Source organism: Oncorhynchus nerka, linkage group LG23, assembly GCF_034236695.1.
Source record: "Oncorhynchus nerka isolate Pitt River linkage group LG23, Oner_Uvic_2.0, whole genome shotgun sequence".
Taxonomy (NCBI): Eukaryota; Metazoa; Chordata; class Actinopteri; order Salmoniformes; family Salmonidae; genus Oncorhynchus; species Oncorhynchus nerka.
The window spans coordinates 45,075,848-45,101,616 of record NC_088418.1 but is presented as its reverse complement, the minus strand read 5'-3'; the positions used below and the strand labels follow the sequence as shown (position 1 = coordinate 45,101,616).

At 45.2% G+C, this 25,769-nt stretch overlaps 1 protein-coding gene across 1 annotated transcript in view; it reads right to left on the bottom strand.

The window, feature by feature from the left end:
- LOC115106912 (laminin subunit beta-1-like) overlaps positions 1 to 25,769 on the bottom strand; it is a 36,546-nt gene that overhangs the window by 8,001 nt on the left and 2,776 nt on the right. The window contains 21 exon segments of the mRNA XM_029630118.2: positions 541 to 637; positions 7,800 to 8,017; positions 8,124 to 8,348; positions 8,789 to 8,952; positions 9,133 to 9,364; positions 9,543 to 9,686; positions 10,122 to 10,308; positions 10,552 to 10,672; positions 10,859 to 10,995; positions 11,132 to 11,290; positions 11,374 to 11,509; positions 11,735 to 11,814; positions 11,896 to 12,008; positions 12,096 to 12,272; positions 12,574 to 12,762; positions 13,065 to 13,185; positions 13,360 to 13,562; positions 14,060 to 14,123; positions 14,261 to 14,449; positions 14,720 to 14,793; positions 22,665 to 22,803. Coding sequence (XP_029485978.2) covers positions 541 to 637; positions 7,800 to 8,017; positions 8,124 to 8,348; positions 8,789 to 8,952; positions 9,133 to 9,364; positions 9,543 to 9,686; positions 10,122 to 10,308; positions 10,552 to 10,672; positions 10,859 to 10,995; positions 11,132 to 11,290; positions 11,374 to 11,509; positions 11,735 to 11,814; positions 11,896 to 12,008; positions 12,096 to 12,272; positions 12,574 to 12,762; positions 13,065 to 13,185; positions 13,360 to 13,562; positions 14,060 to 14,123; positions 14,261 to 14,449; positions 14,720 to 14,793; positions 22,665 to 22,803 — 3,169 coding nt within the window.

Sequence of the window (25,769 nt, the reverse complement as noted above, 5' to 3'; positions counted from 1 at the left end):
CAGACACTAACAGGACAGAAATGTCCTCCTATCTATTAAGCATGCTAACTATTAATATCAAACAAATCAGGTAAATATGCAATTTTTCAATCACAACATGCGTACACACAATGTTAAAACAACACGGATGCATGAAAGCCAATTCAGTATCTCCAGAGACATCCACTCTGCTGGAGTCTGATAACACACACACACAGAGAAAACTGCAACGCTACAAAAAAACAACATAAAACCCGGCTTCCAGCCCAGTCACTCAGGGGAACCACCGGTCATGAGAACGAGACCACGAGAGACTGTTTACTCAAACTCTAAGAGACAGATTCAAAAACACACAGAACCCCTCTCTAAGAGTGTTTCTCCAGACCCCAGTAAATTCAGAAGGAGACCCACTTGGAGAGGAAGCAAGGACGCACTTAGATACCCTGTTGCACGTGTTTCAGCTTCATGATGCACACAAGTTTAAGACAGTCATGGGAACGAATACACACACATACTTTGTACTTTCCACTGACACTCATAATCCCAGCCAGAGAAACTTACCTTGACATTTGACCTCAGGTTCTCCCCAGAACTTATCTCGGCATTCGTTGCATTTTCTTCCCCCGAAACCTGGCCTGCATGAGCACTGTCCCGACAGCTAGAAAACACACAACACATCAGCATTATGAACATGCAATATACACTGAGTGTACAAAACATTAAGAACACCTAATATTGAGTTGCCCCCCCCCAGCTTCAATTCGTCGGCATGGACTCCACAAGGTGTTGAAAGCGTTCCACAGAGATGCTGGCCCATGCTTCCCTGGACTCCAATGCTTCCCACAGTTGTGTCAAGTTGGCTATGTGTCCTTTGGTTGGTGGACCATTCTTGATACACACAGGAAACTGTTGAGTGTGAAAAAGCCAGCAGCGTTGCAGTTCTTTGAACAAACAGGTGCGCCTGGCACATACTACCACACCTTGTTCAAAGGCACTGAAGTCTTTTGTCTTGCCCATTCACCCTCTGAATGGCACACATACACAATCCATGTTTCAAATGTCTCAAAGCTTAAAAATCCTTATTTAGCCTGTCTCCTCCCTTTCATCTACACTGATTGAAGTGACTTTAACAAGTGACATCAATAAGGGATCCCAGCTTTCACCTGGATTCACCTAGTCAGCCTATGTCATGGAAAGAGCATAATGTTTTGTAAACTCAGTGTACCATCTCTAGGTTAGAGGACGGTGTCCTTGCTACACACTGTACAATGGATAGTGGCCTGTATTATATACAGAGTCCAAGAGTAGGAGTGCTGACCTAGGATCAGATCCTTCTGTCCATATCATCTTTTTCAGTATAATCTAAAAGGGAAATCCGATCCTACATCAGCACTCCTATTCTGAAACTATTTGTGAATACGGTCCAGGGTGTTTGCAGCACACAAAAAACATGTCTGTATTACAAAATAATAATGAATTATATATTGGGTCTAGCTTTCTCCTGTTCTTAGCCCATAAATGGTTGATGGACTTTCTCTGAGTGGAATGTTTGTTTAGCAACCCGAAAGTGTATTCTAAGCCTTCCTTCCTCTATGGAACTCAGCCAGTAAACACACTACTCCTGCTGACAGTGTTTCCCAACCAGGAAAATGGTGTGCTTTCTAATCAGAAAAAACTGAGCCCAAGCCCTAGTTACATATGCTATCAAACCGCTGCAACTTATACAGAACGCGGCAGTCTGTCTGTTTGAAAACCTTCCCCAAGTTCTCCCATATCACCCTGCTCTGCCATAAACTCCACTGGCTTCCAGTTGTATCTCGCATCCACTACAAGACCATGGTACGTGCCTACGAAGCAGCAAGAGGAACTGCCCCTCCCTACCTTCAGGCTATGCTTGAACCCTACACCCAAACCCTCAGTTCTGCCACCTCTAGTCTCTTGGCCCTCCCAGGGAGGGCAGCTCCCACACAGCCCAGTCAAAGCTCTTTTCTGTCCTGGCACTCCAATGGTGGAACCAGCTTCCTCCTGAAACTAGGACAGTAGGGCCTGGCCTTCTTCTGAAAACATCTGAAACCCTACATCAAATATTACTTCAAATAGTATCTTATCTCAAATCGGCTCCAAGGTTTTTTTATTTATTTTTATGCATAATAAGGAGATATTTGTGACCGTATACAAAAGTAAACAAGGTTTGAAATGATTATGTTTTAGTAAAATATTATATCTGTTTGGGCTTCTTGCTATCAATTTGCAGTCTACAAAGTATTTGTAATTATGTTCCGGCTCCCTCTCAGTAATGGGTGAGGTATATCCAAGTAACAGATTGGATAAGGTTAGGAAAATGTATGCTATTTATATTTGTGTAGCATAATATGAATTAATAAATTCACATGCAAACACATACAGTGCATTGGGAAAGTATTCAGACCTCTTGACTTATTCCACAATTTGTTACGTTACAGCCTTTTTCTAAAATGTATTAAATGTATTAAATAAAATCCTCATCTACACACAATACCCCATGATGACAAAGTGAAAACAGTTTTTTTTTTTAGAAATGTTGGCAAATTCAAATGTTATTTATATGGTGGATACAACCTTCCCAGCTCTGCAGATTCTGGTGTTAAGTGATAGATGGGAGGAGTTGAATGGAGTTGAAGGTTGGGACTGATAAAAACGAACAACAACAAGATAACTAATGTAAAACATACTGTGCCCGTAAAACGTATATAGGTTAAGAACTTTTGTGAAAGAGCACAGTTTGAAAGAAGTGGCAAATAGAAATCAAACCGGATGGACATCAGAAATAGATGGGAGAGATTGAGGGTAGAGGATGGACAGGAGTAAAAACAAACTAAATAGAACTATTGTAAAATAGATTGTGTCCATAAAATATAGTATGTATAAGCTGGGAATACAGGCGTAAGTGTTGTTATTCACTAGTTTGCTCCAATTGGGGGAGGGGAAGAGGGTTAAGATTATATACACACACACACACTATATACACTACCATTCAAAAGTCTGGGGTCACTTAGAAAATGTCCTTGTTTTTGAAAGAAAAGCACATTTTTGTCCATTAAAATAACATAAAATTGATCAGAAATACAGTGTAGACATTGTTAATGCTGTAAATGACTATTGTAGCTGGAAACGGCAGATTTTTAATGGAATATCTACATAGGCGTACAGAGACCCATTATCAGCAACCATCACTCCTGTGTTCCAATGGCACGTTGTGTTAATCCAAGTTTAGCATTTTAAAAGGCTAATTGATCATTAGAAAACCCTTTTGCAATTATGTTAGCACAGCTGACAACTGTTTTTCTGATTAAAGAAGCAATAAAACTGGCCTTCTTTAGAGTAGTTGAGTATATGGAGCATCAGCATGTGGGTTCGGTTACAGGCTCAAAATGGCCAGAAACAAAAACATTTCTTCTGAAACTCGTCCATCTATTCTTGTTCTGAGAAATGAGGTTATTCCATGCGGGAAATTGCCAAGAAATTTAAGATATCGTACAACGCTGTGTACCACTCCCTTCACAGAACAGAGCAAACTGGCTCTAACCAGAATATTTTTTATTTTACCTTTATTTTACTAGGCAAGTCAGTTAAGAACAAATTCTTATTTTCAATGACGGCCTAGGAACAGCGGGTTAACTGCCTGTTCAGGTGCAGAATGACAAATTTGTACCTTGTCAGCTCGGGGATTCGAACTTGCAACCTTTCGGTTACTAGTCCAACGCTCTAACCACTAGGCTACCCTGAATAGAAAGAGGAGTGGGAGGCCCCGGTGCACAACTGAGCAAGAGGACAAGTACATTAGTGTGTCTAGTTTGAGAAACAGACGCCTCACAAGTCCTCAACTGGCAGCTTCATTAAATAGTACCCGCAAAACACCAGTCTCAACTTCAACCGCAAAGAGGCGACTCCGGGATGCTGGCCTTCTAGGCAGAGTTCTGCTGTCCAGTGTCTGTGTTCTTTTGCCCATCTGAATCTTTTTATTGGAAAGTCTGAGATATGGCTCTTTCTTTGCAACTCTGCCTAGAAGGCCAGCATCCCAGAGTAAAAACAAACAAAATAGAACTATTGTAAAATAGACTGTGTCCATAAAATGTAGATAGTATGTATGAGCTGTAAATAAAGGCCTAAGCGTTGTTGTTCACTAGTTTGAGGGGTGGTAGGGTTGGAGGGTAAAGGAAATATATATATTTTTAAGATATACAGTTGAAGTCGGAAGTTTACATACACCTTAGCCAAATACATTTAAACTCAGTTTTTCACAATCCATGACATTTAATCCCAGTAAAAATTCCCTGTTTTAGGCCAGTTAGGATCACCACTTTATTTTAAGAATGTGAAATGTCAGAATAATAGGAGAGAAACTGATATATTTCAGCTTTTATTTATTTCATCATGTTCCCAGTGGGTCAGAAGTTTACATACACTCAATTAGTATTTGGTAGCATTGCCTTTAAATTGTTTAACTTGGGTCAAACGTTTTGGCTAGCCTTCCACAAGCTTCCCACAATACGTTTTTTTGGCCCTTTCCTCCTGACAGAGCTGGTGTAACTGAGTCAGGTTTGTAGGCCTCCTTGCTCACACACGCTTTTTCCGTTCTGCCCACACATTTTTGATAGGATTGAGGTCAGGGCTTTGTGATGGCCACTCCAATACCTTGACTTTGTTGTGCTTAAGCCATTTTGCCACAACTTTGGAAGTATGCTTGGGGTCATTGTCCACTTGGAAGACCCATTTGCGAACGAACTTCCTGACTGATGTCTTGAGATGTTGCTTCAATATATCCACATAATTTTCCATCCTCATGATGCCATCTGTTTTGTGAAGTGCACCAGTCCCTCCTGCAGCAAAGCACCCCCACAACATGATGCTGCCACCCCCGAAAGAATGAGTCTTCTTCCGGCTGCGTGGTCCCATGGTGTTTATGCTTGCATACTATTTTTTGTACAGATGAACGTGGTGCCTTCAGGCGTTTTGAAATTGCTCCCAAGGATGAACCAGACTTTTTCTGAGGTCTTGGCTGATTTCTTTTGATTTTCCCATGATGTCAAAGCAAAGAGGCACCGAGTTTGAAGGTAGGTCTTGAAATACACCCACAAGTACGCTTCCAATTGACTCAAACGATGTCAATTAGCCAATCAGAAGCTTCTAAAGCCATGACATCATTTTCTGGAATTGTACAAGCTGTTTAAAGGCACAGTCAACTTAGTGTATGTAAATGTATGACCCACTGGAATCGTAAGTCGCTCTGGATAAGAGCGTCTGCTAAATGACTTAAATGTAAATGTAAATGTGATACAGTGAATTATAAGTTTAATAATCTGTCTGTAAACAATTGTTGGAAAAATGACTTGTGTCATGCACAAAGTAGATGTCCTAACCGCCTTGCCAAAACTACAGTTTGTTAACAAGAAATTTGTGGAGTGGTTGAAAAACTAGTTTTAATGACTCCAACCTAAGTGTATGTAAACTTCCGACTTCAACTCTATATATATACACACTACCGGTATCTACACTACCGTTCAAAAGTTTGGGGTCACTTAGGAATGTCTTGCTCTTCGACCTTCGCCTCTCCTGAGTCCGTATGGGAGTAGCAGCAATGAGACAAGACTATAACTACCAATTGGAGTAAAAGTACAACAACAACAAAAAATTCAAGGCACACTTAACCAGCTTTCTGCAGCGATACGCCATCCCATCTGGTTTGGGCTTTGTGGGACTATCATTTGTTTTTCAACAGGACAATAACCCAACACACCTCCAGGCTGTGTAAGGGCTATTTTACCAAGAAGGACAGTGATGGAGTGCTGCATCAGATGACCTGGCCTCCACAATCCCCCAACCTCAACCAAATTGAGATGGTTTGGGATGAGTCGGACCGCAGAGTGAAGGAAAAGCAGCCAACAAGTGCTTAGCCTATGTGCAAACTCCTTCAAGGCTGTTTGAAAAAATATTCCAGGTGAAGCTGGTTAAGAGAATGCCAAGAGTGTGAAAAGTTGTCATGAAGGCAAAGGGTGGCTATTTGAAGTATCTCAAATATAAAATATATTTTGATTTGTTAAACACTTCTTTGGTCACTACATGATTCCATATGTTTAATTTAATAGTTTTGATGTCTTCACTATTATTCTACAATGTAGAAAATTGTAAAAATAAAGAAAACCCCTTGAATGAGTAGGTGTTTTTGACCGGTAGTGTAAAACAATATGAGGGATTGGAAGTGATGCAGACAATTACATTTTTTTAAAGGTACACACCTGTTTATTTAAGGTCCCACAGTTGACAGTGCATGTCAGTGCAAAAACCATGCCATGACGTCGAAGGAATTCTCCGTAGAGCTCCGAGACAGGATTGTGTTGAAGCACAGATCTGGGGATGGGTCCCAAAAAACCTCTACAGTGTTAAACGTCCCCAAGAACACAGCGGCCTCCATAATTCTTAAATGGAAGAAGTTTGGAATCGCCAAAAATCCTTGAGCTGGCCGCCTGGCCAAAATGAGCAATCGGGGGAGAAGGGCCTTGGTCAGGGAGGTGACCAAGAACCTGATGGTCACTCTGACAGAGCTCCAGAGTTCCTCTGTGGAGATGAGAGTCCTTCCAGATGGGAGTCCTTCCTGCAGCACTTCACCAATCAGGGTTTTATGGTAGAGTGGCCAGACGGAAGCCACTCCTTAGTAAAAGGCACATGACAGCCTGCTTGGAGTTTGCCAAAAGGCACCTAAAGGACACTCAGACCATGAGAAACAATATTCTCTGGTCTGATATAACCAAGATTGAACTCTTTGGCCTGAATGCCAAAGAGTTCTGGAGGAAACCTGGAGGAAACCTGGCACCATCCCTATGTTGAAACATGGTGGTGGCAGCATCATGCTGTGGGGATGTTTTTCAGCGGCAGTGACTGGGAGACTAGTCAGGATCGAGGAAAAGATGAACGGAGCAAGGTACAGAGAGATCCTTGATTAGAACCTGCTACAGAGCGCTCAGGACCTCAGATTTGGGCAAAGGTTCATCTTCCAACAGAACAACGACCCTAAACACACAGCCAAGACAATGCAGGAGTGGCTTCGGGACAAGTCTCTGAATGTCCTTGAGTGGCCGAGCCAGAGCCCGGACTTGGACCCGATCGAACATCTCTGAAGAGATCTGAAAATAGCTGTGCAGCAGTGCTCCCCATCCAACCTGACAGAGCTTGAGAGTATCTGAAGAGAAGAATGGGAAAAACTCCCCAAATACAGGTGTGCCAAGCTTATAGAGTTTAACCCAAGAAGACTTGAGGCTGTAATCATTGCCAAGGGTACTTCAACAAAGTACTATTTAAAATGTGATATTTCCACTTTTTTTCTAAAAACCTGTTTTTGTTTTGTCATTATGGGGTATGGTGTGGAGATTGATGAGGGGGAAAAAAATGTCATCCATTTTCGAATAAGGCCGTAAGGTAACAAAATGTTGAAATAGTCAAAAGGACTGAATAGTTTCCGAATGTACTGTAGATATTGAAACAACCAATTCCAAAAGAATCTACCTGCAATAGAGCATACTGGGCAATATGATAATGACGGCCGTAGTTTTAGTTCAACTCTGGATATTTACACCAACGCTGGGGTTCTTTTACACCACTGAGTGTTAATTGAACCCTTACAGAGTTCATTTAACACCTGAATCAACACTAGAAATGTTACACTGAAAATCAACACTAGGTAACGCTGGCCAATTTGCTGTGTATAGATGGGTTGGGTGACTACACGGGGTGTGGGTGTTGTTTTGGAAGGATGGGGTAAAGGAGTGGTCAGTTGTGGCCCTCACCTCGTTGCACGACGTCCCAAAGGAGTGGGTTGGGTCACAGTCACAGGTCTGGCAGCCCTGTCCGCTTCCTATGTTGAACGTATCAGGGGCACAGCGGTCACAGTTCTGGCCAATCACGTTAGGCCGGCAGGGACACTGGCCAGTCTGCAGGTCACAGTGACACTCCACCGGGGATGGACACGCCTCCGACGTCGTGCCCACTGAATAACACATACACCCTACAGAGAGAAAAAGACAGTTACACACACACAAACACTACATACATACATACATACATACATACATACATACATACATACATACACACTGTCTAATTGTACTCACTCCTGCAACTCTGGGTGGCGGCGTTGCCGTAGTAACCCAGCTTGCAGCGCTGGCAGCCATAGCCCTCGGTATGGTGCAGGCATTTGAGGCAGACGCCTGTGCGAGCGTCGCAGGACCCCGGGTCCAGCTGGTCAATGTTGTCGCTACACTGGCAGGGCAGACAGCGCCCGCTGGGCACCTGGGGGTTACCATAGTGTCCTGGGGCACACTCGTCACACCTGGCTCCTATGGAAGGGAAGGAAAGGTCAATTCCCAACTGTTTACACACACACACACACACACACACACACACACAGATCTGTAAGGAAGCAGAACTGTCCATTGGCTGCAGTATTTAGTATAGCGCAGTCATGGCACAATTGTAAACACTCATAAAACAGTCGTAAACAGTCGTAAACAGTCGTAAACAGTCGTAAACAGTTACAGGCAGTGGACTGGCTTCCTGTTCCAGTGAGAGAAATATCTGTGGGGTTTGTCACACACTCACTGTCCCTGTAGTTACTACCTGCCCATTATGACCAAGACCAGAGGGGATTCAGCTAGCTCTGTAATTTCAGAGAAAATGTGAACTAGGACCTGGAGAACAATGTGTGACATGGTGTGTGTGACGTGGCGTGTGTATGATGTGGTGTGTGTATGATGTGGTGTGTGTCTATCTATCTAACCTCTGTATCCAGGGCTGCAGACACAGACCAGCTGGTAGTTGTTGGCGGTCTGGTAGCAGCCGTCTGCATACTGGCGTCCGCTCCCCGGCCCATCTGGACACATGCAGGGGCGGCAGTGACCCCCCAAACCCAACACGGGGTCGCCATGGTAACCATCCAGACACCTGTAGGTACGGGGTAAGGCATGATAAGAGGCACGGAAAACACTCACATACACACAAACACGGTTGGTACTGATAAGAGAAAGCATGACAGTGAAATATGCAGTTGTGCCCTACACTGTGGTTTGGTGTGCGGTATATTAGTTAGCTATTATTTTTATGTGGTATAATTTCACACAGTACCTTTCACACATGTGCCCGGTGGTGGAGGCACGGCAGCCCTGGCACTCCCCAGTCTGAGGGTGGCAGTAGTCGCTGTTGCCGTTGCACTGGCAGGGCCGGCATTGAGGGAAGCCCCAGTAGCCTGGCAGGCAGTGGGCACACTGACGCCCTGATGCCCCTGGCACACACTCACACTGACCTGTGGCCTCGTGGCAGAAAGCGTTCACAGAACCCACAGGGTTACACTCACAGGCTGGGGAGAGAGGAGTGAGAGGGAGGGAGGGAGGGAATAACAGGGAGAGGGGAAGGAGGGGTGGAGGAAAGAGGAAGAAGAGGGGGGAAAGGGATATAAAATACCACACAAGTTGGAATGTCAACCCCAGTCTCCCCCTGACCTTTAACCTCTGACCCCATGCTTGTCTGTCACTCACGTCGGCATCCTGAGGGGCTGAACTGGAAGGTGGCGGGGGCACAGCGGTCACAGTTCCTACCCGCCATGTTGGGCCGACACCGGCACTGCCCGCCTCTGGGGTCGCACACCGCACTGAGCGAGCCCTGGGAGTCACACTGGCACGCTAGAGAGTAAGAGAGAGTGAGTAAGAGAGAGAGAGTAAGAGAGAGAGTGAGTGAGTAAGAGAGAGAGAGTGAGTGAGTAAGAGAGAGAGTGAGTGAGTAAGAGAGAGAGTGAGTGAGTAAGAGAGAGAGTGAGTGAGTAAGAGAGAGAGAGTGAGTGAGTAAGAGAGAGAGAGATTGAGTAAGAGAGAGAGAGTGAGTGAGTAAGAGAGAGAGAGTGAGTGAGTAAGAGAGAGAGAGAGTGAGTAAGTGGAACGCAGCAATGCGAGTTGTTGTTGCTGTATGAATATTAGGAATGCTTCAGGAAGAAAATTATTGTTTACTAATGATAAACAGACGCACTGAAAACATGCACTCTCACACACAGACTTACCCCCCCCCCTTCCATCGAACCCTACACACACACACACACAAACAAACAAAGCCCCGTTTCCTACCCATAGCCCCCTGGTGTAGCAGGGCAGACACACTGAAGATGTAGTCGTTACAGATGTCCGTCATGGGGCTCTTGATGACGCTCTGGCTGCTCTCCAGACAGCGGTACCTCTGGAACGTATCCCACGCCTCCTCACCCTGAGAACCCCCAAACAACTCCAGCTCACGTACCCGCGGAATCAACACCAACTAGAGGGAGAGAGAGGGGAGGAGGGAGGGAGAAGGGAAGGGTAGGAGGAGAGTAAGTAAGAGATGGATAAAGACAGAGGGCTTGTCATAGAGATTCAACAAGTCTGTTGTTCCACACTACATCGACTATAACCTGACTACACACAGGGATGTTTTCCACACTGACTAGTGTGTGTGTCTGTGTGTTAGCGGAAACTACAGTTTATCAGACTGTATGGAGCGTGGTTTGCGACTGCTACTTACGGAGTCGATGAGTGTGTAGGGGCTTTGGATGTCACTGAGAGAGGAGTAGAGAGGCAGACTGAGACGCAGGGTGTAGTTCCGTCCCTTGTCCAGACACACAGGCCTCAGGAGCACCACATGTCTGAAACACACACACACACACACACACACACACACACACACACACACACAGAGGAGAGTAAGGTGTACGGTTGGAACGACAATAGAGGTGGTGTGTGTGTGTGTGTGTGTAAAGATGGGTATGAAGGTGGAAGTAAGGGTGTATTGTAGGGACTAGGGAGGAGATGAGTGCCACTTGGGTGCCTACCTGGATCCTGGAGGAAGAGACACCGACTGCTGATCTCCTCCTGGTAGCGTGTTTTCACAAGGACTGACTGGCTGCCCCACTCTCATTGAGTACGGACGTATCACTCTGATCTCCACCTGCTCCCACTGCTCAGGCAACTACAGCAACACACACGCAATATCACACATTGCAGACGGTAGAGAAAACTGTGTGTAAGCATGTGTGTGTTTGCGTGTTCTTATGTGTGTTTGCATGTTCATATATGTGTGTGTGTGTGTGTGTGTGCATGTGTACTTGTGGTTCATAGCGGATCAGCACGTCGTAGTCCATGGAGTCAGGTAGGTTGTTGATGTGGAACTCCAGGTGGGCTCCCTCAGGTACGTTGACAAACCCTGCCCCTGTCCAGGTAGGACTACGGTTCAGAGGATAGGGCCTGGGAACCACCGTCACACCCTGAGAGAGAGAGAGATACGACCGATTTAAAAAAGACAGAGACAGAGAGATCGAAAGCGAGAGGTCAACACACAGACACTCACAGGGCCGTGCTTGGCATCCTCGGCCTCGTAGGTGTAGTGGTCCAGGGCGATGAAGTAGTATCCTGACTCCAGCTGGTCACAACGCCTCCCATACACGTGTTCTCGACACGGACACTGGCCTGATATCGGAGAACAACTAGAGATGGAGGGAGAGAGAGGGGGAGGAAGAGAGAGAGGGGACAATAGGGAGAGAGATAAATAGGGAGAGCAACAGAATGAGAAACTGATTGTTAGTAAATATCCAATATCTACAGATACATTTCTGCAACAATGCACTTCGGGCGAGGTGGAATTAGGAAGAGTAGTTGTGCTGTGATTGGATCATACGAGTAGAGACATGACGCGATTGGTTAAAACGTACTCATTGTTGACGGCTCCGCCCTGGTCGCAGTCACATGGTCTGCAGCCGTCCATGTCATTGCTCAGCCCCCAGTGACGCGGCTGCAGGAACAAATGAATAGAGATATAAACACACACACACACACTGCACACAAACAGTGACGGGGTCGGTAAGTCCCTCACCAGACACTGGTCACAGTTCCTGCCGGTGACAAGGCGTTTGCAGAAGCAGTTTCCTGTGTCCATGTCACATGGGCTTCCTCCAGGTAGCGTGCCCAGAGGGTTACAGGTACAGTCTGCCAAAGACACACGTCAAATAAACAATGAGAGACAAAAAGATGTGTGTGTGTGTGTGTGTGTGTGTGTGTGTGTGTGAGACTCACGCAGGCAACCGTTTGGGCCCTGTCCCAGGCCATAGTGTCCCTGTCTACAGTGGTCGCAGCGCTCTCCCTCCACACTGGTCTTACAGCGACACTGTCCTGCTATCAGACCAGCAGACACGTCTGTCCGGCCGTCACACGCACCACCCTGCAGGGAGCCCGCCGGGTCACAGCTACACGCTACAGACAGAGGGAGAGGGAGGGAGGTGAGTGAGAGGAAAGGAATGTGAGGGGACAGGGAGGGTGGGAGGGAGAGTGATGAGGGAGTTGAAGGAGGCCGAAAGAGTTTGGGGAGGGTATTGGGAGCTGGAGAGACGAAGGAGAGCGAGAAAAGAGGACAGAGACTCCGACAATACATTCAGACTTTTAAGTTCAGAGACAGAGATCAAAGGGCGAGTTGAGAGTTGACAGGTCAGTGGTCAAAGGTGAGGCCAGCAAACTCCTGGCCCTTGTCATGGGTCACAGACAGACGGTGACGTACGTTCACAGATGCTGGGGTCTCTCAGGTGTCTTTCGGGGTGCTGGTAGTAGAAGGGTCTGCACTGCTCACACTGACGCCCCGTGGTCTCGTGTTGACACTCATCACACACTCCTCCACTCACGTTCCCCGTAGACAGATACACGGCCATGTCAAAGTGACATGACCTGGAGTGGTGGTTACACTCGCACACTGGGAGAAGGAGAGAGAGACAGAGAGGGAGAGAGAGAGAGAGAGATAGAGATGGACAGGGAGAGGGGCCAGAGAGAGAGAGAGAGAGAGAGAGAGAGAGAGAGAGAAATAGAGAGAACATTTTGTTTAAACATATTTTGCACTTCAAAAGACACTATCAACAGGATGGAATGAGGGAGATTCCTGTTGAATAGTTTGATATATCTGGAACGGAATGATCCAGACTGTATATATCTGGCACAGTGTGATCAGTGTGTGTGTGTGTGTGTGTGTGTGTGTGTGTGTGTGTGTAAGTGTCTCACTCTTGCAGGCATTGGTGTTGTGTCCCTCTGCAGGCCTCCAGGGCAGGTCGTTGTAGAAGTCCTTACAGTGCTCACAGTTCAGACCCTCTGTGTTGTGGTTACACATGCAGTGACCATGGACCTGGATACACACACGCACGCACACAGAGAGAGAGAAACACTCGTTTTAGAGGCGCAGGCACCGAAGACTAGAGAAAAGTAACTTGAGTCATCTCCCTCTTAATGGTCACGCAACCTATTAGGAGAACGTGTGTGTGTTGTATCGTGTGTGTGTGTGTGTGCCTGTTTCACTCACCATGCCCTCTGTGCCTACATGTATCCCATCGACAGGGGCACACTTGGAGGCATGTCCGTAGCAGAAGCAGTTGCCGCGGACGACCATGTCGAAGAGGGCATAATAGTATTTCTCTGTGACCTCGTCTCTGGAGTCCAGCAGGTTGTCACCCAGTGTGTGGAGCTTACTAAACTGGACACGCAGGTTAGTGATCTTCAGCATGTCTACACACACACAATCGGAATAAAGGCAGACTTATTACCAGTCCTGATGTAACGGCCCATCTAAAACAGCAGTTATAGGAATGTTTCTATCGGTTACTGTGTCTTTATATATTAGGTTTTGGATCTTCTCCAAGCTCATCTCTACGACCTCTGACCCTAAAGATGTGGGATCCTGCTTCTGAAGGCTCCCTACACACACATTCACCACATACTTAACATGAGGGGCTCTCTGTGTAAGTGTGCGTGTGTGTGAGTTTGGGTATGAATGAGGCGCTAAAGTGTGTGTGTGTGTGTGTAGCTTCTACATGTGAAATTCCATAAGAGGTGCCAGGATAACCTGACCTCTAACCCCTGCCCTGCTGTGTTGCCTTGACTACCGCCACTACTCAGACTTTGGTTTTTACACTTAGAAAATGATTTGTTGCAGTACTAACTGGATCGTATGTAGCAATTGAGATATGCCACCTCTAGCCTGGTGTTGTACTGTAGTTACTTACTCTGTATCCTGGGACTGTAAGGGTCTTCAATCTCAAACGCTGGGTCCAGCACCCTGAATATCACCTGATAGAGAGGGGTAGAGAGGGACAGAGATTGTAAAAATGTTGTAATTCAATGAGAGACTAACTCTGAAGCATTATGGAGCCACATCTTCTACCCCCTCTCTTGCAAAAGCTCAAAGGCCAGACAGAGATGCACACCTCTCCCTCTGCGGACGGCTCTATGTCAGAGTAGCGGGAGTCACAGATGATGCCGTCCACTTTGACCATGGGTCCCACGGATATCCCAGGGAAGGCGGACTCACAGTCGTAGCTATAGTAACGGTACACCTGCCACTTCTTCCCAAAATCCATGGAACGCTCGATCACCATGGTAGCCGGACGGAACGTCTACCAATCAAAGAGATCATTCTAATTCGTAAACACAGAAATACAACAAATATAAAAGGAATAGATTCTTGACCACGTGACCCGAACAGGGAAAACTCTGTGTTCTAATATTAGGACGAATGAGCGAATGAGAAGCTGAATAGGCTTCTGATGCCAGCAGTATAGAGTATAGTGTTTTACAGCAGCCCTCTCTACCATCCATCTCAAGAGACTAGGGACATTTTCCACATACCTCGAACATAGTGAGTGTGTGTGTGTGTGTGTGGCCACCTTAAAGGTCATGATGAGATGTGTGAAGTGGAACTCAGCTTCCAGGTTCAGTTGAATGGTCACATTCTCCACACCTGCAGCACAGGGAAACAAACACACAACACAAACACACTGAGAAAGACATCCCATGACAGACATATCCTGCTTTATGTCAGGAGTTACAGACCCATAAACACATTAGTGAGTCTGCCAAAATCTCTGTGAACACACACACACACACACACACACACACAGGACATTTGACCATGTCGATTGGTCTTTCTACCACACCCATGTGACGAATTGATCCGTTGCCGTGGTAACATGTGCGTAGTGGGATCTCATAGGGACTAATGCAGCGGGATAAGGAAATCCCAACCCCTGCTTTTCCGTGTTTCGTCCTTCCTGGTATTCCCGGACCATCTGGGCATCCGGCTGCGGCTCCTTCCATGACTCAACAATGGACACTTTATCCTCCACATCTGTCAGAAGACTCAGCAATGAATAAACAAACCCACTGTGTGTGTGTGTGTGTGTTCATGCATGCATGGGATATGTGTGTGTGTGTGTGGGAAAGCCAGTCCAGTTCCCATGCTCTCAGACAAGAATACCTCAGTCTCTCATTATGTTGCCCAGTTTCAAGTGTGTGTGCGAGGGAGTGTGTGTGCGAGGGAGTGTGTGTGCATGTGTGTATTACAGGGAACAATGCGGCCATGTCGTGTCAGCAGTGTTGATATACAGCTGTTTCTAAAACCTGTTCACTTGAGCATACCTGTATATCCTCTGCCCTGAAGCCTGCTCTGATTGGCTGAGCTGTGTTGCTCTGTGATCTGCTCTATTCACCGTACCGCCCCCTGTTCCCATGAGAACACATTTAGCACACTCTCACACACTGACCATTCTCTCACAGCTGGACTTCAACTTGACACACACGCATTTGTTTTACTATCCTTGTGGGGACCAAGCAATTGATTCCCATTCAAAATCCTATTTTCCCTAAACATATTTGTTTATTTGGATTCCCATTAGCTTTTGCAGAAGCAGCAGCTACTCTTCCTGGGTTCTACAAAAAACACAAAACATTACAAATACCAAAACACTGATACACAAGGACACTAACACAAATTTTAAATACAACGATATACAAACAATACAACAAATAAATTATAGAAACAATGAAACTAAAAAAGGGATGTGTGTGTTAGTTTGTGTCTATGTTTGTCCCCTCGGTTCCATGAGTTGTTGTTTAATCCATTTTTTAAAGATAATTTTGCTGTTTGCTTTAGTAATTGGAGACGGAAGGGAGTTCCATGCGATCATGGCTCAGAATAAAACTGTGTGTTGCCGTCAATTTGTTTTGGACTTGGGACCTGTGAAGAGCCCCCTGGTGGCATGTCTTGTGGGGTATGCACCTGTACATAGCCCATCTGTAAATAGCCCATCCAACTACCTCATCCCCATATTGTTGTACGTATCTTTATTTTGCTCCTTTGCACCCCAGTATCTCTACTTGCACATTCATCTTCTGCACATCTACCACTCCAGTGTTTAATTGCTATATTGTAATTATTTCGCCACTATGGCCTATTTATTGCCTTACCTCCCTTATCCGACCTCATTTGCACACACTGTATATATACTTTTTCTATTGTATTATTGACCGTATGTTTGTTTATTCCATGTGTAACTATGTTGTTTGTGTCGCACTGCTTTGTATTATCTTGGCCAGGTCGCAGTTGTAAATGAGAACTTGTTCTCAACTAACCTACCCGGTTAAATAAAGGTGAAATAAAAAATTCAAGAATGTATGGGTGTCTGAGCCGAATGTTATTTGATTATGGAGACAATCTGGAATTTGTGTCGCAGTAATATTTCTTATAAAAACTAGGAGAGAAGCAGAGAATCTCTCATCAACACTGAACCAGGAAAGACTGCCATGCATGTTGTTGACGCTAGTTCTGTACGCGCAGTTAAGGGCAAGGCTTGCTGCATTGTTTTGAGCCAGCCACAGCTTTGTTAGGTCTTTCTTTGCTGCACTTGACCATATTACCGGACAGTAATCAAGATGGGACAAGACCAGAGCCTGAACAACTACTACAGTTGATTTATGTCAAAAAACACAGAACATCTTTTAATAACAGACATACCTCTCCCCATCTTCACAACAACTTTGTCAATTTGACTTGACCATGATAAATGACCATGCGATGTTATACCTAGGAGGTTAGCTTTCTCAACTTGCTCAATAGTCACACCCTTTATGTACAACTCCAGTTAAGGTGTAGGTCTTCGAGAAGGTTTTGAACCAAATACGATGCTTTTAGTTGTCGTCACGCCCTGATCTGTTTCACCTGTCCTTGTGCTTGTCTCCACCCCCTCCTGGTGTCGCCCATCTTCCTAATTATCCCCTGTGTTCTCTGTCTGTTTGTTGCCAGTTCGTCTTGTTCGTTCAAGTTTTCTAGCATTTTTCCTGTCAGCTACTATCGCATCCCATCCTCTCTTTGCTAGTCGTCCCGGTTTTTACCTTTGCCTGTCCTGACCCTGTACCTGCCCGCCTGACCTCTCTGCCTGACCCTGAGCCTGCCTGCTATCCTGTACCTTTGCTCCACCTCTGGATTACTGCACCCTGCCTGTCCCTGACCCCAAGTCCGCTTGCTGTCATTTTCTTACCCTGGATGTTTGACCTCTGCCTGTCTTGACCTGTCTTTGCCTGCCCCTGTTGCTACAATACAATAAACAGTGTTACTTCGACAGTCTGCATCTGGGTTTTATCTTGATCTCTGATAGTTTTAGATGTATTTAAGACCCGTTTATTATTAAAATCACCATTCTGACACTGATTAACTCCTTATTTAGAATTTCAGTGAGCTCACTGGCTTTGGGTGCTGTCATGTAAAATGTACTTAAACATACTTAGTAATTCTAGCTTCTAGAGAAGTGTAATGGCCCAAGGCAACTTCCCTGAGGGACACTTCCCTTCTCTATATGCATGCTGAAAGTCAATAGTTAACAGCATGGTATTTGGGGTCAAACACAATCCTCTCCATCAGTTTACTAAGAACAGGCAGCAAACTGATTGGGTGGCTGTTAGAGCCAGCAAAGGTGCTTTACTATTTTTAGGCAGTGGAATTACTTTAGCTTCCTTGCATGCCTGTGGGGACACACACTCCCTTTAGTCTTTGGTTAAAGATATAGCAAATAGGGGTGGCAATATAGGGTGTGTTAGTAAATTCAATCTGGAGTGCCAAAGCCCGCTCAGAGTGCGCTCTGGGCATTCATAAATTCAGAGTGTTGTCAGATTGTCCGTTCATAAATTCAGAGCGTTTCGCTCTCGGAGTGTTCAGAGCGCACACTGGACGAGGAGTAGGGTTGATCTGAGCGTTCTGACCTCACAACGGCCGTCAAGCACCTAAGCTAACGTTGGCTAGCTACTTCGACACAAATGAGAGAACACCTCACTCTGACCATTTTACTCGCTCTAGCAGAGCTGGTTAGGCTGTTTTCATGTTATCCAGAGCTGACTAACTGTGCTACTGGCAACAATTTAAATCAGATTTTTTGCAGACATTTACTGAAACCGGCCATATTCAACGGGTGTTGAGCGTTCGTAAATGTATCAGTTATTCTGCGCTCTGCTCCGAAATCGGAGTAGAGAGCCAGAGTGAATTTACAAACGCACCCATAGTCTGCTACCACTCAATAGTTTCCCATCATGGTTGTCTATACCTGGTGGCTTATCATTGATGGATAACAATAATTCTCCCACACTAATTTGACCGAATTCACAAAGCAATCCTTCTCTTTCATTATGAGATTTTTTATTTTAAAAATGATGGATCACTGTTCAATGTTGTCATTTCACTTCTGAGTTTTTCCACTTTACTAGTGAAATAGTTACTGAAATTATTGCTAATATCAAAAGGTTTAGTTATAAATGACCCATCAACGATGTATTGGGGATTTCTGCCCATGATTTCATTTACGGTACTAGTCTTTTTCCATTGTGTTTTATGTAATTTATCTTTGTTAAGTTCAGTCACAACATTTCTTAATTTACAGTATGTCAACCATTTATGATATTTTATCAATTACTTTAGGCCCAACCTTTGGCACTTTGGTTTTCCTTGTTATTGCCACAACAGCCAATGGAAACTGTTATTGCTTTGGATGTCACAGATCCAACACTATTGGTATGCACTCTATTTGGTTGATGTAACGTGTACGCTGGGAGTCGGGAAGCAAGTACAGGGAGTGCAAATGTACTAATAAATAGAACAGTACAAAACAAGAAACACGGAAATCGTACAGACATGAAACAGAGTCAATTACACCTGGACAAAGAACTAAAGGTGTGGAGTGACAGATATGGAAGGTAATCAGGAAGGTGATGGAGTCCAGGTGAGTGTCAGGTGCACGTAACAATGGTGGCAGGTGTGCGTAATGAAACAACTGGCGACAACGAGCACCAGAGAGGAGGAGCAGGAGTAGACGTGACAGTACCCCCTCCCTGACGCGCGGCTCCAGCAGCAGGTCGCCGACCAGAGGGCCAGTCGCTTCTGCTGAGATGCGGGAACCTGTATAGCCAGTTGAGGCACGGGACCCTGTAGAGCCAGCTGAGGCACAGGAACCTGTAGAGCCAGCAGAGGCACAGGAACCTGTAGCGCCAGCTGGGAACCTGTAGAGCCGGCTGAGGCATGGGAGCCCGAAGAGCAGGCTGCTGACGTCAACTCCTGTTCTGTGTGAGCTCAAACTAAATCCACCTGGAATGCTCCAGCAGGGAAACTCCTTCCCCTTCCTGTGCCTCAACGTCCCTGGTCCCATCTATCAATTTACTTTGTTACTGATATCCCCTCTGACGGTTTCGCCACCATTTTGGTGGTTGTGGATAGATTTTCTAAATCCAATAATTGAATCCCTCTTTCTGGTCTCCCTACTGCTCTCCAGGTCACTGAAGCACTATTCCAGCAGGTCTCCCGACATTATGGCCTTCTAGGGGACATTGTCTCCAACCGTGGCCCCCAATTCACATCACGGGTATGGAGAGTCTTTATGGAGAAGCTTGGGGTCACGGTCAGCCTCACTTCCGGGTATAGACGTCAGTCCAACGGGGCAGGTGGAGATGAACCAGGAGCTGGGGAGGTTCCCGAGGAGTCACTGTCAGGACCGGCAGGGAGAGTGGGCTCGATTCCTTCCATAGGTGGAGTACGCCCAGAACTCGCTACATCACTCCTCCACTGGGTGGACCCCTTCCAGTGTGTTCTGTGTTTTCAGCCGGCCCTGGCTCCGTGGACCCCGGGCCAGACAGAAGCTCATGCGGTTGATGAGTGGTTCAGGCACGCAGAAGAAGTGTGGAGCGATGCTCACGCTGAGACCCTGGTTCGTGGGGCCGTTCAAGGTTCTCCAGGGGGTCAACGAGGTGATGAATAGGTTACAGCTTCCCAGTCACTACCGTACTTCACCTTTTCATGTCTCCATTCTCAGGCCGGTGGTTCCTGGTCCCCTAGCTGATGCTATCCCCCACGACAACCCTCCACTCCTCCGGACATCGGGATGGGGTCCGGTTTATTCCGTCAGCCCTCTACTGGACTCCCAACGTCGTGGGGGTCGGCTCCAGTATCTGGTGGACTGGGAGGGGGTATGGCCCAGAGGAGCGGTGTTGGGTTCCTGTGGAGGACATTCTGGATCCTAACATCATCAGTGATTTCCACTAATCTAGTATAAATGGTACATTTGTGTACCCAATATGTTGAATACAAAAAGGTACACCTATTATCCAAATACTGACTGTATTTGCCTATAGCAGCACCGCAAAAGAATAGACTTTAGATGAAGCAGGTGAACATGCAACCACAACACTCCAAAAACATTTGACATGAGATCTTCTCGAAGCTTTAATGGAATAGGTCTCTGAATGTGAAGTACACAGCAACACCTCCCCCATAGGCATTCACGTCTTTTCCGTAGTTACAGTATATGCCTATATTGCTACAGCTGTATCATCTAAGGAATTAGCTAAGTGAGTTTCAGAGATGGCCAGTATATGAATGTTATCCGATGTTAGCAAGTTACTGAGTGTACAAAACATTAGGAACGCCTGCTCCTTACAAGACAGACTGACTGAGTGAATCCAGGTGAAGGCTATGATCCCTTATTGATGTCAATTATTAAATCCACTTCAAATCAGTGTAGATGAAGGGGAGGAGACAGATTAAAGAATGATTTTAAAGCCTTGAGACAATTGAGACATGGATTGTGTATGTGTGCCATTCAGAGGGTGAATTGGCAAGACAAAATATTTAAGTGCCTTTGAATGGGGTATGGTAGTAGGTGCGAGCGCATCGGTTTGAATGTGTCAAGAACTGAAATGCTGCTGGGTTTTTCACACTCAACAGTTTCCCGTGTGTGTTAAGAATGGTCCCCCCACCCAAAGGACATCCAGCCAACTTGACACAACTGTGGGAAGCATTGGAGTCAACACGGGCCAGCATCCCTGTGGAACGCTTTCAACACAGTGTAGCTTCGTGAATTAAAGCTGTTCTGAGGGCAAAACGTTGTGCAACTCAATATTAGGAAGGTGTTACTAATGTTTTGTAAACTCAGCGTATATTAATATGGGCTATTCTAAAGGCATCTCCTTGGTAGCTTATCGGAGTAAAACTATTTTTATTTTCATGCGTGTGTGTGTGTGATGTAGGGCTGAAGCTACTGGCCCTGAGACTTGGCTCTCTCATTCCTCCCAGTCTTTTGGGAGGGAGGTTGGACAATGAGCCTGTTGTATGAGATGTAAGCAATGTTCCCATGCTCTCTGGAAGCTTTCATAACTGGGATAAGTTCTTTTTCCGACTCTGGCGCACAGCTTCAGATAAGTCCTCTTTGAGGAAGATTCCTCAATGTTCTTAGCTCTCTCCAGAACAGCCATCTTGTCCTTAAACCTCAGGAACTTGACCACTATCGGTCTGGGTCTGTCACCTGGGCCGGGTTACATGCTTTCCAGACCTGTGGGCTCGCTCCACCTCAATCTCCGTATGATCCATCTGCAGCTTTTCAGTGATCATTTTTCATACTTTTCAGACTCGGCCCAGTTCTCATGTAAAGACTCTGGTATGCCGTCCACAACCATGGTATCCTCCTGGATTGTCCCCCTAAATAGTCCGTTTTCCCAGTCATTGTTAATAAGGATTCATGCTAATGTCATCTCGAGAGGACTTTGTTTGTTGTCATCTTGCTGCATGTCTCTTTCAGGACATACACCTCTCCCTTGGAGAACTGCAAACTGTTCTTACATTTCTGGACCTCTCCATTAGTATCTGGACTAAGCTCTTAAAAGCTATTTTCCTGTTGTTCTAACAACTGCTTGTAAAAATAATTTTTGTTCATTTAAAAGATCAATCACCTGTGATAGAGTAACACCGTCCTCTCCATACCTTCCACCTTTGGCTTTGGATGCCATGGTAGCAATGTAGGACAACGCTGGTACTCCACGCAGTTCCAGACAGGGCCGATCGCAGGGCAGATTTAAACAGAAACAACCACCAGGGATTTAGACGGCCACAATCCGCAGTCCCAGCCACAAGGTCTAACCGCATCGCGGACTGTGTTCAAGCTGTCAAGGAAACATTGCTATGCCAAGCAGCTCTTCAAACTTTAGGTTGGCAGGATCTCTGGAAAGATATAGTGGTCCCAGAAACTGAGGCTAACCTCGTCACGGGATCCAAATTCAAAAAGGTAGCTAGTAACGAAACTTTTTCAATAGAACACTTTTTCAGAGACTTTCAAAGCAACAAACAGAGCTCTCCCTCGTTCCGCCCTCGTTCCATGTTCAATATGTGATGTCCATACCCTAACCCTAATTGTAACCCTAAACCTAACCCTTGTGGGGACCGGCGAAATGTCCCCACTTGTCTGAATGTTCCTTAATTTACTAGTAAAACCAAAAACATGCGCACACACACACACACATTCTCACCATTCTCAGACTGCCACCAGGTCTTGAGGCGGTTGGGGGCAAAGGTGGTGACCAAGTTTTCGATGCTGTGGCTGGTCGTGTGGTTCAGCCTCTCATCATACATCTCCCTGGAGTCACACACAAAACACTTCTTCTCCTCCTACAGAGAGAGGGAGGAGAGAGAGAAAATGTCTCAGTACTGTGAAGAACATGATCATTCACCTCTGATTATAAAGCAAGAGTACATATGTTACCACTCAGTCTGTCATCACCATTGTCTGTGTGTGTGTGTGTGTATATCCTGTAGTGTAGATAGCTTATTCTACTCTCTAGGTTCACTGCCCCTCTTAGCAGCAGGTTTGTCTGCTCTCCAGATGGTTTGGCCTACACACACGGATTCTGAATTCTGTCTTCCACACACACATATCCTACTCTCTGCACTGTATCTTCCCAACATGTGTGTGAGTGAAGATTTCACAACCTCACAGTGTGACTTTCACAACATTCTAATTTTATTCAAGCGGTTGCTGTCTAATCTATCTGCACACTCAAGTTTTTACTGTGTTGAAATGTGACCAACTGCTGGTACAGCTCCCACTCCCCTGTAGGCAAAAACTGCTCCCAGATTTTTTGGCACTAGACCCTCAGGGGGGGCTCTTCTCCTCATCCCCCGTTCTCCTCGTTACGATGACTCATCCTAGAATGTTCCAATGTTTCGTTAATCGTTCCACAGCCCATAACCACCCCCTTCACATTCTGAAATAACGGAATACTCCCGATCACGCTCTCTCCCCATTATAAGCACACAGGGCGGTAACTCTGTGGCACACAATGCTTATTGTGGAGGGAAATGCCAAGACTCCTACGCAGCACAATTCCATAGAGTCTCTCTCGTACACTCAAATTGCCAAAACATTACACTGTACTACACCATTACACTATTTTTTTGCAACACAATTAAGTGTTTATCATGTACAGTACCAGTCAGAAGTTTGGACAGACCTACACATTCAAGGATTTCTTTATTTTTACTATTTTCTACATTGTACAATAATAATAATAAGACATAAACTATGAAATAACACATATGTAATCATACAGAAACAAAAAAAAAGGATTAAACAAATCAAAATATATTTTATATTTGAGATTCTTCAAAGTAGCCACCCTTTGCCATGATTTCTAGGTTAAATGACCTGAAATGAAATAGACCGAGAATAGAGCTACAATGTTACTTTTGTACCTGCCGGCGGGGCAGGAGTAACACAGCCTTGGAACAGAAGTAACAGCGGGCGAGAAGTGCACAATATCGGTCTCATATCCATGCTACTGGTTTGTAATGCTCGTTACTTTCAACAAATGTACCATCAGCCATAATTTCATGTTTGTGTCAATTTGAATAATTAATGCTATAGGTTCGAAATGTATGAAAATGAACCATGCGTCAACATCGCAATGCAACAACATTATTTTGCCTTACAATAATAGACTAAAATGGATCACAAAATAGCTATAGTGCATTCTAAAAGTATTCAGACCCCTTGACTATTTCCACATTGTTACGTTACAGCCTTATTCTAAAATGGATTAAAATGTTTTTTCTTCTGTCATAAATCTACACACAATATCCCATAATGTCTAACTAAAAAAACAGGTTTTTAGAAATGTTTGCAAATGTATTACAAATAAAAACAGAAATATCACATTTACATAAGTATTACGACCCTTTACTTGAGTCTTGTTGGGTATGACGCTACAAGCTTGACACACCTGTATTTTGGGAGTTTCTCCCATTCTTCTCTGCAGATCCTCTTAAGCTATGTCAGGTTGGATGGCGAGTGTCGCCGCGCAGCTATTTTCAGGTCTCTCAAGAGATGTTCGATCAGGTTCAAGTCAGGGCTCTGACTGGGCCACTCACAGACATTAAGAGACTTGTCCCGAAGCCACTCCTGCATCGTCTTGGCTGTGTGTTTAGGGTCGTTGTTCTGTTGGAAGGTGAACCTTCGCCCAAGTCTGAGGTCCTGAGCACTCTGGAGCAGGTTCTCATCAAGGATCTCTCTGTTCTTTGCTCCATTCATCTTTCCCTAGATCCTGACTAGTCTCCCAGTCACTGCCGCTGAAAAACATCCCCACATCATGATGCTGCCACCACCATGCTTCAACATAAGGATGGTGCCAGGATCCTTCCAGACATGATGCTTGGCATTCAGGCCAATGAGTTCAATCTTGGTTTCATCAGACCAGAGAATCTCAGAGTGACCATCGGGTTCTTGGTCACCTCCCTGACCAAGGCCCTTCTCCCCCGATTACTCAGTTTGGCCGGGGTGGCCAGGTCTAGGAAGAGTCTTGGTGGTTCCAAACTTCTTCCATTTAAGAATGATGAGGCCTCTCTGTTCTTGGGGACCTTCAATGCTGTAGAAATTCTTTGGTAAACTTACCCAGATCTGTGCCTCCTCAAAATGAAATTCCTTCAACCTTATGGCTTGGTTTTTGTTCTGACATGCATTGTCAACTGTGGGACCTGATATAGACAGGTGTGTGCCTTTCCAAATCATGTCCAAACAATTGAATTTACCACAGGTGGACTGCAATGAAATTGTAGAAACATCTCAAGGATGATCAATGGAAACAGGATGCACCTGAGCTCAATTTCAAGTCTCATAACAAAGTTTCTGTTTCGTTTTTTTTTTTGCACAATTTCTAAAAACCTGTTTTCACATTGTCATAATGGGGTATTGTGTGTAGACTGATGAGGGAAAACATTTTTTTTTTTAAATCCATTTTAGAATAAGGCTGTAACGTAACAAAATGTGGAACCGATCAAGGGGTCTGAATACTTTCTGAATGCATTGTACGTTAACCATAACTTTCTCAACCATAACTTTCTCATCTCACTTTAATGGGGATGTAGTAGGAGATGTTTTTCACCATTTTCAATGACTATTCATGCGTAGCCCTACCAAATCAGGTGTGCTCCAGCTGTCCTTGTCATGCGCACTCATGTCTTGATAGAATAAATGTTTTTATTCTCTTCACAAACTGCAAACTCATCATGCTAATCACATTTCCATGGCTTGACATGAGGTAATTGACCCCCAGGATCATAAAGATATATATTTTTATCCA